The 16,992-nt window shown below is 41.1% G+C and overlaps 1 protein-coding gene across 1 annotated transcript in view; it reads right to left on the bottom strand.

Moving 5' to 3' along the window:
* Positions 1 to 1,041: 1,041 nt before the first annotated feature.
* Positions 1,042 to 16,992, bottom strand: part of LOC134570873 (uromodulin-like) — a 30,914-nt gene continuing 14,963 nt past the window's right edge. The window contains exons 11-17 of the mRNA XM_063428863.1: positions 13,103 to 13,311; positions 10,794 to 10,951; positions 9,873 to 10,118; positions 8,280 to 8,442; positions 5,791 to 5,872; positions 3,611 to 3,640; positions 1,042 to 1,369 (exon numbers count right to left, since the gene is read on the bottom strand). Coding sequence (XP_063284933.1) covers positions 1,302 to 1,369; positions 3,611 to 3,640; positions 5,791 to 5,872; positions 8,280 to 8,442; positions 9,873 to 10,118; positions 10,794 to 10,951; positions 13,103 to 13,311 — 956 coding nt within the window. The 3' untranslated portion in view covers positions 1,042 to 1,301. The remainder of the gene's footprint in view (positions 1,370 to 3,610; positions 3,641 to 5,790; positions 5,873 to 8,279; positions 8,443 to 9,872; positions 10,119 to 10,793; positions 10,952 to 13,102; positions 13,312 to 16,992) is intronic.

The raw sequence follows: 16,992 nt of genomic DNA, 5'->3' as shown, positions 1-16,992 counted from the left end.
AAAGGTTGGGGACAAACAAAACTGGGGTACAGGGACACATAAATCTGGGTGATACAGCCACAGGAATATACAGAGACTCAAAGCACGGGGACACAGAGACAGGTAGCTAAGGGACACACAGATAAATCAGTTGGACATACAAAATTGCGTTCACATATTCTACATAAAAACAGCCTATATTCACACACTGGAGGCACTAGCAAAAATACCATCGTGTATGCACACGTGTTTGCAAATGCAAAGTAAACTTCAAATTAAAGGTCAAAAGTAGCCAAACTGTTAGAAAAGCTTACTTGGAGATGTTTTCTGTTCATCTATTTTAACCCTACAGTTTAAATTCACTTTGAATTCTCCAAAATAACCCTGATGAATGTTACATCAGTTTATTGACATATTTTCTACACACGCACTTAAGCACAATTGAACATTCAAACACGTCTTCACATTAGATTCACATATACCAATAAACATATTGGTATATTCACTAAACTATTCTTTGTCGAAAATTAAGAATTGCAAATGCTAGGCCACAATTGTAGAGCTGGAAATCAGGATTTTTCCATTTAAAGGACCACTATAGTGCCAGGAAAACATACTCGTTTTCCTGGCACTATAGTGCCCTGAGGGTGCCCCCACCCTCAGGGCCCCCCTCCCGCCGGGCTCTGGGGTGAGAAAGGGGTTAAACCTTTACCTTTTGCTCCAGCGCCGGTCTCCCTCAGCGGTGGGGACTCTCCACCTCCTTTCCCATCATCTGCCGAATGCGCATGCGCCGCGCACACATTCAGCCAGTTCATAGGAAAGCATTCTCAATGCTTTCCTATGGACGCTGGCGTCTTCTCACTGTGAAAATCACAGTGAGAAGCGCGGAAGCGCCTCTAGCGGCTGTCAATGAGACAGCCACTAGAGGCTGGATTAACCCATAGGTAAACATAGCAGTTTCTCACATAGCAGTTTCTCAGCAGAAAGGGTTAATCCTAGGTGGACCTGGCACCCAGACCACTTCATTAAGCTGAAGTGGTCTGGGTGTCTAAAGTGGTCCTTTAAGTCATTTTGGCCTCGATTTAGAAATCTAGTATTCATGTCAAGATAATGTACCATTACAAGAAAAAAAAAATACCATTTAGTATATTTGGTTCATACATACTATATAAGTGTGTACTTTTATACAAAACCGTGGTGTGATGCTATCTCGCATGCAAAGGGTAGGGAAGATTGTCCATTTCTTTGCCCTTAGATTTATTTGTCTCCCTACACCCATGCAATTCAGAAAGTATCTTCAAACTCAAAGCCAAACAAAATTATTACATATTTAATATCCTGACACAGCACAGAATAAGTGATGTCACTAGAGGCCAAGAAGAATAGACACCTGAAAGTCACAAAGAAGAAAATTAAAACAAATTATTAATAAAAATGTTTTCTGAGATAGATGTATTGTGAGCACGCATAAACAATATTTAGATTAACAAACAGTTGCAATAACTTTCTTGTGTTCAATCATTGGCTGTCTTCTAGGTTCCAGTAGTGATCTCTAGTGCTATGGCAATAGAGACTCTGTTACTACTCCATGCTGTCTAATATTACCAATGTGTATTTAAAAATCCCTCTTTTCGTACATGTTTTTAAAATCGGAGGGAACACTATGTGCACCATAACCACCTCAATAGACTGAGGTGGTTATTGTGCCTGGAATCCATAGGGGCCGGGTCCTACATCACTGCTAAATGGCTTGCTCTCAGTGTCGCAGTAATGCTCGGTCCCTGGCATGCTGCAGTCAAGCCACAAATTACAACAGGAAAGGTGGGGCTATGCTTTAACAAACAACAAAGCTAACCTACGAAGGTATCTTAATGGCTGAAAACATCAAAGAAGTGCAGTTTGCACAGTGACACCCAGAGGTGTATCCTGGTTTTGTGCTGCCCTAGGCAGGACAAAACTCAGGCGCCCCCCTCCCGCCCGTGCCACCCCATCCAACCCTTCCCCCAGCCCGCACCACCCAAACCCTTCCCCCGCCCCGCCCTGCCTTCTAAATACACACACACACATTCACTTACAGATACGCATACACTAGCTAACAGAAACACACACTTGCTAACAGAAACACACACACACTTACAGACACACCCACACTCACTAACAGACACACACTAACATACACACACTCACTAGCAGATACAAACACACTCACACTAACAGACACACACACACTAACAGACACACACTAACAGACATACATACATACACACACACACACACACACACTAACAGACATACACACACACACACACACACACTAACAGACATACACACACACACACTAACAGACATACACACACACACACTAACAGACATACACACACACTAACAGACATACACACACACTAACAGACATACACAGACACACACACAGACATTCACACACACACACTAACAGACATACACAGACACACTAACAGACATACACACACACACACACTAACAGACACACACACTGACATACACAGACACACTAACATACATTCACACACACACTAACAGACACACTAACATACACACACACTAACAGACATTCACACACACACACACACACACATTCACACACACACACACTAACAGACACACACACACACTAACAGACATACACACATACTCACTCACTCACTCACATATTTAACACATTTTTTTTTTTTTAATTTAACCCCCCCAGCCTCCTTACCTTTGGAAATGCTGGGGGGGGGGGGTCCTATTTCTCCCTGGTGGTCCAGTGGCTGCTTGGCGGCGCTGGCGGGCGGCTGGCGAGGGAGCACTTCCTCTGAGCTGTCTGCTCAGCTCCCTCGCGCGCCGCAGAGTGATGCTGGGAGGCGGAGCCGGAATATGACGTCATATTCCGGCTCCCAGCCTCACTCTGCGGCGCGCGAGGGAGCTGAGCAGACAGCTCAGAGGAAGTGCTCCCTCGTCAGCCGCCCGCCAGCGCCGCCCAGCAGACCGCCCGCCCAGACGGCATTTCAGTTAGCCGCAAGGCTAACAAGGCATTTGCCCTGGGCATTTGGGGGCGGCGTTTTTTGCCGCCCCCTGGAAAATGCCGCCCAAGGCAAATGCCTTGTTTGCCTCGCGGCTAATACGCCCCTGGTGACACCTTTAATGACCAGGGAGTCTCGAAGGGTGATTAAACTTGTTTTTAAAAGAGTTCTACATATTCCATAAAATCCTCGTGTAGCACTGCCTCCGGAAGCACCCCTAGTGGCCGTCTGAGGAGAAGCTTCAAGATGTATTCCTAGGCTGTAATGTAAACACTGCCTTTTTGTCTGAAAAGGCAGTGTTTACATTAAAAAAAACTGCAGGGACAGACTATACACATCAGAACAACTACAATAAGTTGTAGTTGTTCTGGTGACTATAGTGTCCTTTTATTTATTTTCACTCTGTGAATGAATGCTTGGGAATAGATTTTTTTATTTTTTTTATTGCAGGTTGCATTGAAACCTGAGCAAACCAAGGGAGACCTGTAAGGCATTGTAACAAGTGTAGTGTCTTTCTGAGATGTGGGGTGAGATGTAAGTATGACAGCAATACGATAAATCATATTTGCATTTCTATTTTCAATACTTACCATCAGTGGATGATGATAGAATCAAATAATCTAAAATAGGAATTACAAAAAAATATCCATTCTTAATATATAAATTGAAGTAAATTATTCTATTTAATAGTATGCAGCACATTATTATCTTTTATGGAACAGTTTGAATAGCAGTGCTCGAGTCCTGCAGGAACGCATGGGAACGGCGTTCCTGCACTTTTTCCAAAGCAGGAACGCCATTCCCGCTAGTGATCCTGCAGGACCTGCCCTGCTACCTGCACACAGGGGCCAGCACACGCTGTGTTCCCTCTCCAGACCTAACTCTCGCGAGACCCGCGGCTGTCACCATGGCAACGCTCCGCACAGGCGAGTCTCGCGAGAGTTAGAGCTGGAGAGGGAACACAGCGTGTGATGGCCCCTGTGTGCTGTGGCTGGCTCCCTCCACCGGACCACCAGGCGATCTCCCCCCTCCCTGACAAGGTAAGAAGCAGGGAGGGGGGGAATAAAGTAAAAAAATATAAACCCCCATCATCCAGCACACACACATCATCCAGCACACACACACATCATCCAGCACACACACACACACTTCATCCAGCACACACACACTGCATTCATTATACACAATCTGCACTTACTTCAAACACACTACATTCATTATACACACTCTGCACTCATTACAAACACACTACATTCACTATACACACTCTGCATTCATTATACACACTCTGCACTCACTACAAACACACTACATTCACTACACACACTGCATTCATTATACACACTCTGCACTCACTACAAACACACGTAATTCACTATACACACTGCACTCACTACACACACTACATTCACTATAAACAATGCATTCATTATACACACTCTGCATTCACTACAAACACACTACATACACTATACACACTTTGCATTCATTATACACACTCTGCACTCACTACACACCTCATTCATTATACACACTCTGCACTCACTACAAACACACTGCATTCATTATACACACTCTGCACTCACTACAAACACACTACATTCATTATACACACTACACTCACTACAAACTCACTAGATTTCATTATACACACTCTGCACTCACTACAAACACATTTTATTCACTATACACACTCTGCACTCACTACAAATACACTACATTCACTATATACATTTTGCACTCACTACACACTGCATTCATTATACACACTGCACTCACTACACACACTACATTCATTATACACATTCTGCACTCACTACAAACACACTACATTTATTATACACACTGCACTCACCACAAACACACTACATTCATTATACACAATCTGCACTCACTACAAACACACTACATTTATTATACACACTGCACTCTCTACAAACACACTACATTCATTATACACACTGCACTCACTACAGACACACTACATTCACTATACGCACTCTGGATTCATTATACACACTGCACTCACTACAAACACACTACATTCATTCTTCATACTCTGCATTCACTACAAACACACTACATTCATTATGCACACCCTACACTTTTTTCCCCAGGACTTGACCCCTGTTGAATAGGGTATGAAATGTTACTTAAAGGAACACTCAAAGTACTATAACCACAACACCTGGTGCGCTCCACCCCCATGGTAAGCAGTCAAACCATTTGATGGACGGTTTGACTTCTTATCTGGGGCCCGCAGGGCACTCCACCCCTTCTTTACTTTTGCCAATGGTTAGCTGGAAACATATAAGCATGAGCTTCCATTAGCTTTCCCGACAATAATCCCTACAATAAGAGCTAATTACTTTCAGCTAACGAGCTCAGCCCCGCAATTATACAGAGAGCTTCTGGCTCTCAGAATAGGAGAGGCAGGGAGCAGCACCCGGCAGACCACTGGTAAGAGGTCAAACCATTCTAGCATGGTTTAACTACTTACATATGGGAAGCACCAGAGCACTGTAGTGGTTTTGGTGCTTGGAGAGTTCCTTTGAGCTAAACCAGTGATGGCAAACCAACAATATTTAAACATCCTTGGTTTTAAGAACAATACGGGAGACTTACAATACATCATTTTGTTGTTTTTTTTGTACTTATTTTGACACAGAATTAACATGTGTAAGTGGGAATTCCAGTAACCGATCTTTTGCAGATACATGCTAAGTTATGTTAATGTTATATATTTGAATTGAAATAATGCAATCTTTACCTGAACGCCTTATGGGTCCCAAATCGAGAACAACTTTTCCATCATCATTCACAGCCATGCGAGACCGAACTCCTGAGCAAGACTAAAAAAACAAACAAACTACTTTAAGTGTTTTTTGTTTGAGTTAGACGATATTGTGCAATATAGCTGGATGGTTAATGAAAACCTTTTGGTTTTGCAATAATATGAACCATTATATAAAGCACCATTTTCCTGCATCCATGTTCTTATCAATTATACTACTGATGTTAAGGTTTGGTAAGAGCCAGCCTCGTACAGTTCCTGTGGTCCAAGTAGTGACTTTGGGAGAATGCAAAGATTAAGGGCAAAGGAAGACATACAATTGTTTGAAGAGACTCAAACGGTGGCATGAAGCAATACAAGAAGAAAGTGGGGAATGGGACTAGAAACAGAGTAATTAGGGCATTGAACATATCATTTAATGTGACATATGAATGGAGGGGACATTTTCATTCTATGTTCTTGTAGTTGGTGTAGGAGATGTGAGAGTCATTAAGGTAGGCAGTTTTTTTTTAATAGGAATGATAGGCACAGTTACGTTCTTGGAACAAGATAATACAGTGTATTGGGCCATTAATAAATGCACACCTGCCATATGCATGGTCTAAGACAACCGTCCTAGTTCTCAGGTGTCAGTGTCTTTCAGACATTGGAAGAAATCTATGAAAACTCTTTGAAAGTCATATGCAAGAACACAATAGCAGACATACATACGCACAAATCAATTTGTTAGAACTATTTTAGAGATCCTTAAACTGCACACATGTGAGTTCTTTCACAGTGTTCTTTTAAAGGACCACTATAGTGCCAGGAAAACAAACTAGTTTTCCTGGCACTTTAGGGTCTTTAGGTCCCCCCCACCCTCAAGGTCCCACTATCGCGGGCTGAAGGGTTTAAACTCTTACCTTTCTCCAGCGTCGGGCTCCCACGGCGCTGGGGAACTCTACTCCTTCTTCCGACGTCAGTGGCGAATAGGCATGCGCGGCAAGAGCCACGTGCACATTCAGACAGTCCATAGGAAAGCATTTCTCAATGCTTTCCTATGGACGTCCAGCGTCTTCTCACTGTGATTTTCACAGTGAGAAGCGAGGAAGCTCCTCTAGCGGCTGTCCGTGAGACAGCCACTGTAGGCTAGATTAACCATAGTGTAAACATAGCAGTTTCTCTGTTTATAGCTGCAGGGTTAACACTAGATGGACCTGGCACCCAGGTCACTTCATTGAGCTGAAGTGGTCTGGGTGCCTATAGTGGTCCTTTAATATGTTTGTTTGGTTGGTTGACTGTCTGTCATGGGACCTTTCCATACATGAATGCCAGATTAATACGTCTATTTTACAAATCATTTACTTCTTCGTAATTTGTCACTTCCAAATGTAACAAGATGTAGAAACCCCAAAGATGTCAAGATTTAACTATGGAAACTTGCAATGGATAAAATATAGTAATTTGTTTTTTATAGTGTCAGTTTGATATATATTCCCTAATTCCAAGCTGCACCTGTACAGAAATAAGTGAAACTTTTGGTGAAAATGTAGGACTTTCGTATGTCTATTGTGTGAATGTTTTCATTTGAATCATGGAAAGAAATCGTTAAGGGAAAAGAGTAACGAATGCCAGCAGATCTCTGATGTCATCCTGTTTATTTTAATAATCTTCCTAAAAAGTATTTTCTTTTATGACTTGCATAGATGTAGCCCCTAGTGTTTTCTAAATTAAAAAGGGTAATGCATGATACAACCAGATATATTTGGCTATAATATCTTCCTCACCTCAAGGCCCACACCTGCACAGAGAAATAAGGTTTCTGAAAACTAAAAAGGCTAAAATATGAGCTGTGTGTTATTGTAATTATGGGTAATATTGGATCAGACAACTCTTAAATTAAAGGAACACCCTAAGCATTTCAGCATGATGATGCCAGGAGTGCTGTGGCCACCTATTCAAATATGGTTTGACTTCTTACTTGGGGTTTGCCAGGTGCCAATTACTGCCTCCTTAGAGAGCCAGAACTCCTTCATGCAGCTTCTGTTATCGTTCTTGAGCTAAGGCCAGCTCATGGGTTCAACGTGTCAGCTGATAACCCTCAGCCAATAAGATAACTATGCTATACTGGGCTTTGCTCACGGCAGAGACCTTCTGGTATTGTTAGAGGCACGTGACCAGTGCATGGTGACCCAGTGACATTGGGAGGTTGGACAAAAGCACTACTGACACCATAACCACTAAGTTGTGTCGTAGTTATGGTTATGGAGCTTGGACTGTTCCTTTAACCCCTTAAGGACACATGACATGTGTGACATGTCATGACTCCCTTTTATTCCAGGAGTTTGGTCCTTAAGGGGTTAAAGATGCTTCTTAGCATTATTTTATCATTCAAAGAGAGAACTACTTTGCACAATTATTATGTATACTGATGTTAATTTTTGGTTATAATGCAGTAGAATTAAAAGTAAATATTTTCAACTCACAGGTTTGCATGATCGTCTCCTTGTATCACAAATATTAATTTCACAATGCAGGTAAACAAGGTCATAATTTCCAACAAATTTGAACATCTGAACAGAAAACCGTCCTCTTGTAGAAACTCCATTTTCCGGTACCTTGATGGTTGTATCCTGTCTGTTTGGGCATCTGGGAAAATACATTAATATTGCTTACTTAAAGGAACACTATAGTCACCTAAATTGCTTTAGCTAAATAAAGCAGTTTTAGTGTATAGATCATTCCCCTGCAATTTCACTGCTCAATTCACTGTCATTTAGGAGTTAAATCACTTTGTTTCTGTTTATGCAGCCCTAGCCACACCTCCCCTGGCTATGATTGACAGAGCCTGCATGAAAAAAAAACTGGTTTCACTTTCAAACAGATGTAATTTACCTTAAATAATTGTATCTCAATCTCTAAATTGAACTTTAATCACATACAGGAGGCTCTTGCAGGGTCTAGCAAGCTATTAACATAGCAGGGGATAAGAAAATCTTAATTAAACAGAACTTGCAATAAAAAAGCCTAAATAGGGCTCTCTTTACAGGAAGTGTTTATCGAAGGCTGTGCAAGTCACATGCAGGGAGGTGTGACTAGGGTTCATAAACAAAGGGATTTAACTCCTAAATGGCAGAGGATTGAGCAGTGAGGCTGCAGGGGCATGTTCTATACACCAAAACTGCTTCATTAAGCTAAAGTTGTTCAGGTGACTATAGTGTCCATTTAACAAAGATAAATATAATTCAAAAGGCCTTCCACAGTAACAGCAAAAACTAAGTAATAAAATACTTGTTTTGAAGAGACATGGAGATATGTGGCATGGGCAAGTTAAAAGGGTCAAACCAACCAAAAATTCTAAACAAATGCTACCCAATACAGCTACTGTCGTGAGTTTAACATGTTGAAAATTCGTATTTAGAGATTGCTTGATTAATTGCATCTATGGTTTTATCTTATTTTGTCTTCTTTTTATCTCTTTGGGAACTACAATGAGCTCTTAGTTTCAGGATAACCCTGAATGGTAGAAACAGACTGCCAATCAGAATGTTTGACTTATATCAGCTATATGAAATCTTTGTTTCAAACTCCATTAATGCAAGCATCCCCCTAAATGAATCACCATTTTATTTTTCACAACACTGTATTGTATGCAAATGTATGATTATGCACCTTCCAAATACACCTGGCTTGTAATAAATATCTGCCTTTGAGACCCAGACCCTAGCTCCTGTTTCCATTCATTGTTGGAATGTGCTGTGTTTGCCTGTGTAAGTATTTCACAGAGTTGCACAGTAATAAAACCCACAGCTAACATATTAATTTGTATACCTATAGTAATCTGGTATTGCTCTGTATGATTTGCTGAATGGCATAAGAGCTATAGATAAACACCCAAACTTTGGCTACCTGAAATGTTCTGAAACATGTGATTCTATAAATTTTTCGTGCATTTAAATGTTTTTATGTGAGGTCTCTGCAGCAGCGGACCAAAATTATAATTTATATTTGGTATTTAAAGTCATTTTTAGACCTCGTTATTAATACTATAATTTAAATATATTTCTTGTAAAATATACCTTTCTTTAATTATGTGATACTTCACGGGATCGTCATCATTTCTTGTAGGAGTGGCATAACAGTTTTTCATTACCAATGCATACTGAGATGTGCCTGCTCCCTGAAGACGGACCTCAACGTACAATGTTGATGATGTTGAAAGTGTGACTTCTGTCCCTGTATACGGCAAGAGGTAATTGTGATCATGGTAGAGTGCCATTTCAGCCTTAAACTGTCCTGTTCCACCGATGTATATATTTGCTGAGCTGTAAATACCAGGAAATGAATTAGTTAAAGCACAAAGTCAATGTACCCAGGAGCTGTGGGTCAAATTGTCTTCTTTCATAAGGACAATACAGTCATACTCTCAAAAGCAACCATACAGCTACACGCTACCATACACAGTCACAGCTACATACTTTCATACACACTCCCCACCACAGTCCTTGCCCCTGTTTAATAGATATGCCCCTACTCGGGGTATAGCGAGTAGGGGCCAAATTTACTAATACGAAGTAATTTTTAAAACTTTTGGTAGATAACTCCCTAATACCGTGGGAATTAGGGAGTTATCTTCCAAGCGGCTGCAAGAGAAGTCCCGAAACGCCGGAGTTCCTAAGTTATATCTCATTGCTAGAGATGTCCCGAACAGTTCGCCGGGAACTATTCGCTGGCGAACATTGCTTGTTCGCGGTCGCCGCGGCGGGCGAACATATGCAATGTTCTGTCCGCCCCCTATTCGTCATCATTGAGTAAACTTTGACCCTGTACCTCACAGTCAGTAGACACATTCCAGCCAATCAGCAGCAGACCCTCCCTCCCAGACACTCCCACCTCCATGACGAATAGGGGGCAGACCGAACATCGCATATGTTCGCCGGCGAACAGTTCCTGGCGAACTGTTCGGGACATCTCTACTCATTGCCTGTGCAGTTCCATACCTTAGGATAGGTCTCAGTGATGGCTCAAGGCTGAGTTTAATATTCAGTGGATATGCACAAGAAAAGTTGATTTGAACGTCATGAGTTCTAATAATTATCTGGTCTGTTTCCAGTAGCATATACAGTGTGTTGCTGTAGATTGCGTGTGTTCCATTGTTCTGCGGGGTTTAAAAATTATATACTGCATTAATGTTAATACATTTTATGTACAATCACATTAAAACAGGGGTTATATTAGAAAACACACTTGAATTATTATAAGGATTTTTAATTTAATTTGCATAGTTATATTGCAGAAATACAAGAACATTAATCTATGTAGCTTGTAAAGCGGTAGTTATTCTGAAATATTTGATAGACTGCAAAGTTCATTGCTGATTTATTTTTAACACCCAAAAGTAGTTAGCTGTATTACATAATACTTCTGTTATATGGTAGCCATTGTTCCTCATCTGAGTTTCTGAGGTACTAAACAAATCTATATATAAAAATATATATGGATGTGACAGAATGTAAAAAGTTGTATAATCAGTCCTGAGTTAAAGGAACACTCCAAACATCTAAAGAACTTTAGTTTGCTGAAGTGCTACATATGTGAAGAGTAGGTCCTTTTTGTTTTTCAAAAATTGCAGATATCAATAGAAATTATCACTTTTATAAATTCCCCTAATAACTAAGAATAGTACACAGATCATCTCTAGGCCCCACATTACACTCCCAAGCAGCAGCCTTACCGTAAGTCTCGCTAAAATCTAACAGTAAACTCCTCTAATACACTACACTGTACTATCTCTAAACATTAACACATACACTACAACAGGGGTAGGCAACCTTTGGCATTCTAGATGTTGTGGACTACGACTAATATGATGCTCGTACGATAACAATGCTGCCAAAGCATTAGGGAACGTAAAGTCCCAAATACCTAGAGGGCCGCTTGTTGACTACCCCTGCACTAAAGAGCACAAATATCACATAAGCATTAGAAACAGTCAGTCAATGAGCATGTGTATTTACTAAATTGTATATAAGGCCTATGTGGGCTTCAACACAGGGATGCTTTATCCTCATGGTTGATTATGAATGACCCACAATGAAATTTAATAAAGTTCTCAATGGGTTGTACCTAAATAAAGCCAGACATACTATTGATTAAAGAACATTGTAAGTACCAAATCTACAGTACTTCACCAGATTGAAGGGGTTATGGTGCATGTAGTCTGTTGTTGCTGGGTCCCGCAGATACATACAACGATAAACATATAAATACAACCAAATGCATACATTTGGTCTGATGTGGTTACACGGGATCTGCGGTTGTGTGGCCGGTTGGATGTACTGCCAAATTCTCTGATTGGAGACTGCTTATGGTAGAGAAATGAACATTCAATTTACGGTCAACAGCTCTGGTGGACATTCCTGCAGTCAACATGCCAATTGCACGCTCCCTCAAAACGTGCAACATCTATGGCATTGTGCTGTGTGATGAAAACTGCACATTTTAGAGTGGCCTTTTGTTGTGGCCAGTCTAAGACACTCCTGTTCAATAATCATGCTGTCTAATCAGCATCTTGATATGCCACACCTGTGAGGTGGATGGATTATCTCGGCAAAGGAGAAGTGCTCACTAACACAGATTTAGACAGACTTATGAACAATATTTGAGAGAAATAGGCCTTTTGTGTACATAGAAAAAGTTTTAGATCTTTGAGTTCAGCTCATGAAAAATGGTGGCAAAAACTAAAGTGATGTGTTTATAATTTCGTTCAGTGTATATATGTCCCACACAGACATTTATATATAGAGAGTATATGAGCAAGACAAATTGAATTATATGTGTTGTCTTGCTCAGAAATGCTTCAGACTTGAAAAGGGGAGATTCTCCTGAAAGCTTGTCATTACAAAATGCTGTTAGTCCAATAAAAAAGGTATTACAAGATACAACTTTCCTCTATTATTTTAAATATAGATGGAATTCAATTTTATATACACATAAAGCATCAGATGTATTGCTAGTTACACCTTGGCTTTACGTGTTTACTTTTCAAAAAGCAGAAAGCAAAACATTAAAGAAATAGAATGATAAAACAACAGCATTTTTGTTAAGAAACTTGACTTTTTAATAACTCATTATTAATGTTCCTGTTTTACAATATGTTATGTTTGTAATTCGTTAAATAGAATGAATCGTACCACGTTAACGCTAGTTTAAGAATGAAAAGCTTATCAAAATAGTCCTTTAAATTTTTTTATTTTTTTTTAAACGGAATTTAAAATAAACATGACCCATAGACTCGAAATATACTTACATGCAATTGTGTTCCACATTTGCCATCTCCCAGTGGAGACAAAGCAGAAATCAGACCTGTGTTGTTACCATCTTTAAATCCCACACAGTTGACGTCTGAGAGGTGCACACTCTTGATGTTAAAATTAAGATTCTTCAGTTGACACGTTGGAAAAGAAGCTTTCATCTCAAGCGTACTGCATGTCAGCTCCACGTCTAAGTCCTCTAAATCTAAACAACGAAAAATAAAATGTATCCATTATTTGGTTCCTGTACATCTGTAGTAGGAGGATCCATAGCTCCTGGTGGGACCTGATTACCATTATATCTATTCAATATTGAGAGTAAAGTGATTACAGTCAGAGACAGCTTCTAATAGGCTCTATACCTGTAAGTTTTCCAAGTTATTTTCTTACCATCTATATATTTTGGCAACCTGCACTGCACTGAAGTGTGTGTATTTTTTATCTTCCAGCATTTACCTGTGAATATACATTGTGAGACATATCTTACCAATTGATGTGCAAACTACCTTTATTTGAGTTTTAATTACGTATGCATTAAGTGTGAGGGTGACTACACACTTGGGTGGTTTATAGCTGCACTTTGTTATTAGCGCTGATATACCTTAAATTCTGTACAAAAATAAAATGCAGTCTGGAGTATTTTTGGATTGTAGTCCCATTCGTCTTTATTAGCTGGTTACTCTGAACGCAAGACACTTTCAGTTACAGTCAATAACCCACTCTAGCAAAACTACATTTAGTGAAGGGTACACTACATACCAGAGCAACCACTTGCCACTTGATCCGAAAATGACTTTTGTTCTTAACAATTGAAGAGCAAATTAAAAATACACATTGCAGTTACTAATGAGTACTTAGGCTTGCATTAAGTTACTCTTTGACCTCTCTGCTTCTCTTTATTGTGTGTTTTTCAAAAATGTTTTATATATTTTCTTTATTTTTTTCCTTAGGATCTTTGCTTATACTGCTTTAGTCTTAGATAAAAGTCTTAAAGATTATATATTTTTTGTAAGATCTAGAATGAGTTATTCAAGAAAAAACTGGTTTAGATATCTAAGGACTAAGTAGTCTTTCCACATGGTGGTGTGCTTCCTTCATGGTTACCAGTAAGTTATTAGTCACCCTTAGTGAAATGTAATAAATTTGGATCATAGAAAAAAAGTAATAGAAGAAATATCTCCAGGCACTCAGGATGTAGGCAGTTTGATTGAAACAAAAAAGACAGCAACGTTTCGACCTAACAAGAGGTCTTTATCAAGCTTGCTTTTGTTTTAATAAAACTGGTTGCGGCTTTAACATCCTGAGTGCCTGGAGATATTTCTTCTATTGCTTTGCTGTTGTGGGATTGCTGGTCCTGCTCCGGAGCACCGGGTGGCTGCTTAGGGATTGAGTGTGGTTCCAGCCAACACTTCTGCATAGACAAAAAGGGGCATGGTGCCCGATGGGTTGGACAGTGTTACAGTATAATTTATCTGCATTATTATAATCTGATTATTAAAGACTATATTAAAGCATGAGGTGCACTAATTATTTAGTATCCACAACATTAAAGAGTTGTAGGTGATGATATAATAATAATGTTCTGTGGCAAAATAGGTAATTTCAATCGTTTTGTTCTTACATATTTTGCTTTACATAAGCACTCAACCATAAAGGTAGTGTCACAGCTACTCTACCTTTGAGACAAAAATGTATTTTCTGATAAATTGCTTAATCCATGCTATGTCAGCTCGTTGCCTGTCTATTGTGGTCCCGACACTCTCCCATTGTTGTTTCCATCTGTATTTTTTTTGTCAATCTTTCTTTTATTAAGGCATGTGCAATAGGGTACAGAACAAAAAGATGGGAAATGCAATAGTGGTATACAGATTAGGGTTAATACAGCGTTAATTACATTTCCTGCTAAACAATGCCTAATTTTGTATTTTTTTGTATAAGTAAATCAACTTAGTAAAGCTGGTACTGCGCTTGCTAATAACAAGTTAAGAGCACGTATAATAAAATCGCATGTGGTCTGGTACAGCAATTGGTGAAAGGTTGCAGTATGTTAGGCTTCCTGAGGGGCCTGTCAAGTATTATACAACTATAAAGTAAATAGAATTGAATAAACTAAAAGGCTACGACTTCGCTTATGGTGATTCATGGTATAATATTTAATCCACGTTGGGTGCGCTTAAAACGTGCATACTACCGGGTTGTCTCAGACATAATATTAATTACGGTTAAGCTGTTATGCATTTCGTGTGGAGTGAAAAAATTTCAACTAAGCTGTAGTGGGATCCATAACACTGCGGTATTAACTTTCGAACTTGCTATCGTGTATGCTGTTATGTGCTGGATTATTTGTTCCTTCAATTAAGTAGCATAGGTTAACTTCTGTGGTTATCATTCCAGTTATCTGGACTAAAGTAAAGCAATGCAAAGGCTTAACATATTTAACAGAAACAGGACACGCTGACTCTGAACTAAAACACTGTACTGACATTTCCTGCTAAAGCAAGTGTGCATTATGTGGGCAATTTAAATATGCAAAATGCTAAGCGAGGCATAAGGGGGTCTGTTGGGTCTGTTGATAGCATGAGAAGGGGCAAATACCACCAATGGTCTGCCACTCAGGCTAGTCCTCAACATGTCCAGTGACAGGGGGCCAGATCTGGACCCAGAGTCCCGCTTGCTTCCGATGCCTTTAAGCTGCTGACCAGAGTCTCTGTTTTGGCTATGCTGCTTTCGAGGGCCGCCCGTCCTCTGCCTGAGGCCTTGATGGGCACTCGCGCCTGTGTGCCATTGGACCCATCTTCAAGACCGTGGGCCCAGGGTTCCGCCGGGCCCCTAGCTTCTCCCTGGGTGTATGGCAGGCTGTGGGGGGGGTTCGTCCCAATGAGCACCCAGCCCAGATGAAACGTGTGCGGACCTCTCAGCAATGCAGTATCCGTGAGCGGTATTTGTTGGGCTCTCTGTGTCAGGAGTATCTCCGGGTGTCTGTGCCCGTACCTGATAATGCCTCGTGTGCCAGAGCGGATGGTGGCTGCAGGTCGTCTTGCGTCCGAGAGTGCTGGTCTCCGCCATCTTGTGTGCGGGTCCAGGCTGCATGTCGGTGCTCGTGTGCGGAGCTGGTAAGCGTGGACCTTGCATCTGCAATTTCTCTGGGCTTTAATGCTGCTTAATAATGTGTGTCGTGAAGTTCAGGCAACCCTGTGTACCGCGCCAGGTCGTTTCTGTTGTCGGCTTCATGCGATCACCGCTCTCGTGGCCTCCGCCATCTTGGCCGCGTGTCTGAGGCCTGCATGGTGGTCTGCTAGCTCCTCCGCGTGTAGCTTAAAGCATGGACCGGGATCACCCCCCCGGTCCGGTGGGGGGGGGACAGGACCGGGTCCGCCGTTGCGCTTTGTGTGCTCCGGGCTCCGTTGGGCAGGATAGTGGAGCGGCGGCCGTCCACTCCACTCACCGCCAGGCAGGCACCCGCTGGTTGCTGCAGGGTACCCCACCTCCGGGGGCCTAGAACTCCGCGAGCAAGCCTCTCCCCGGCTACGGTAGCCCGTGTGCTTTGCGGGTCGAGGTTGGTGGTCGTTGATTTCAGTTTAATTAACGATTTTCAAGTGAAATTGATTATCTCGTGCGGGAGCTGTGCTTGCCTGCGACTGCTAGGCTCGGCGGCCCGGCCCCGCCCCCCCATCTGTATTTTTAAGTGTGCTCAGGCAGAAGTCATGAAGTCCATTCAAAGTTCTCTAATTGGTGTTAAAGCCAATGTAAGCCTCTGTTATCCCAACTCACTCCATATAACCCAATGACATGGTCAGAACCATAGCCTTATAATGAGATTACTGCTCTTCTCACATTCCAGTTGCTTCTATATGATAAATTCCTTATCTAGTAAACTTCTGTCATA

This window comes from Pelobates fuscus, chromosome 8, assembly GCF_036172605.1.
Source record: "Pelobates fuscus isolate aPelFus1 chromosome 8, aPelFus1.pri, whole genome shotgun sequence".
NCBI classification, from domain to species: Eukaryota; Metazoa; Chordata; class Amphibia; order Anura; family Pelobatidae; genus Pelobates; species Pelobates fuscus.
Note: the sequence above shows the minus strand (reverse complement) of the source record. Positions and strands in the feature narration are given on the sequence as shown.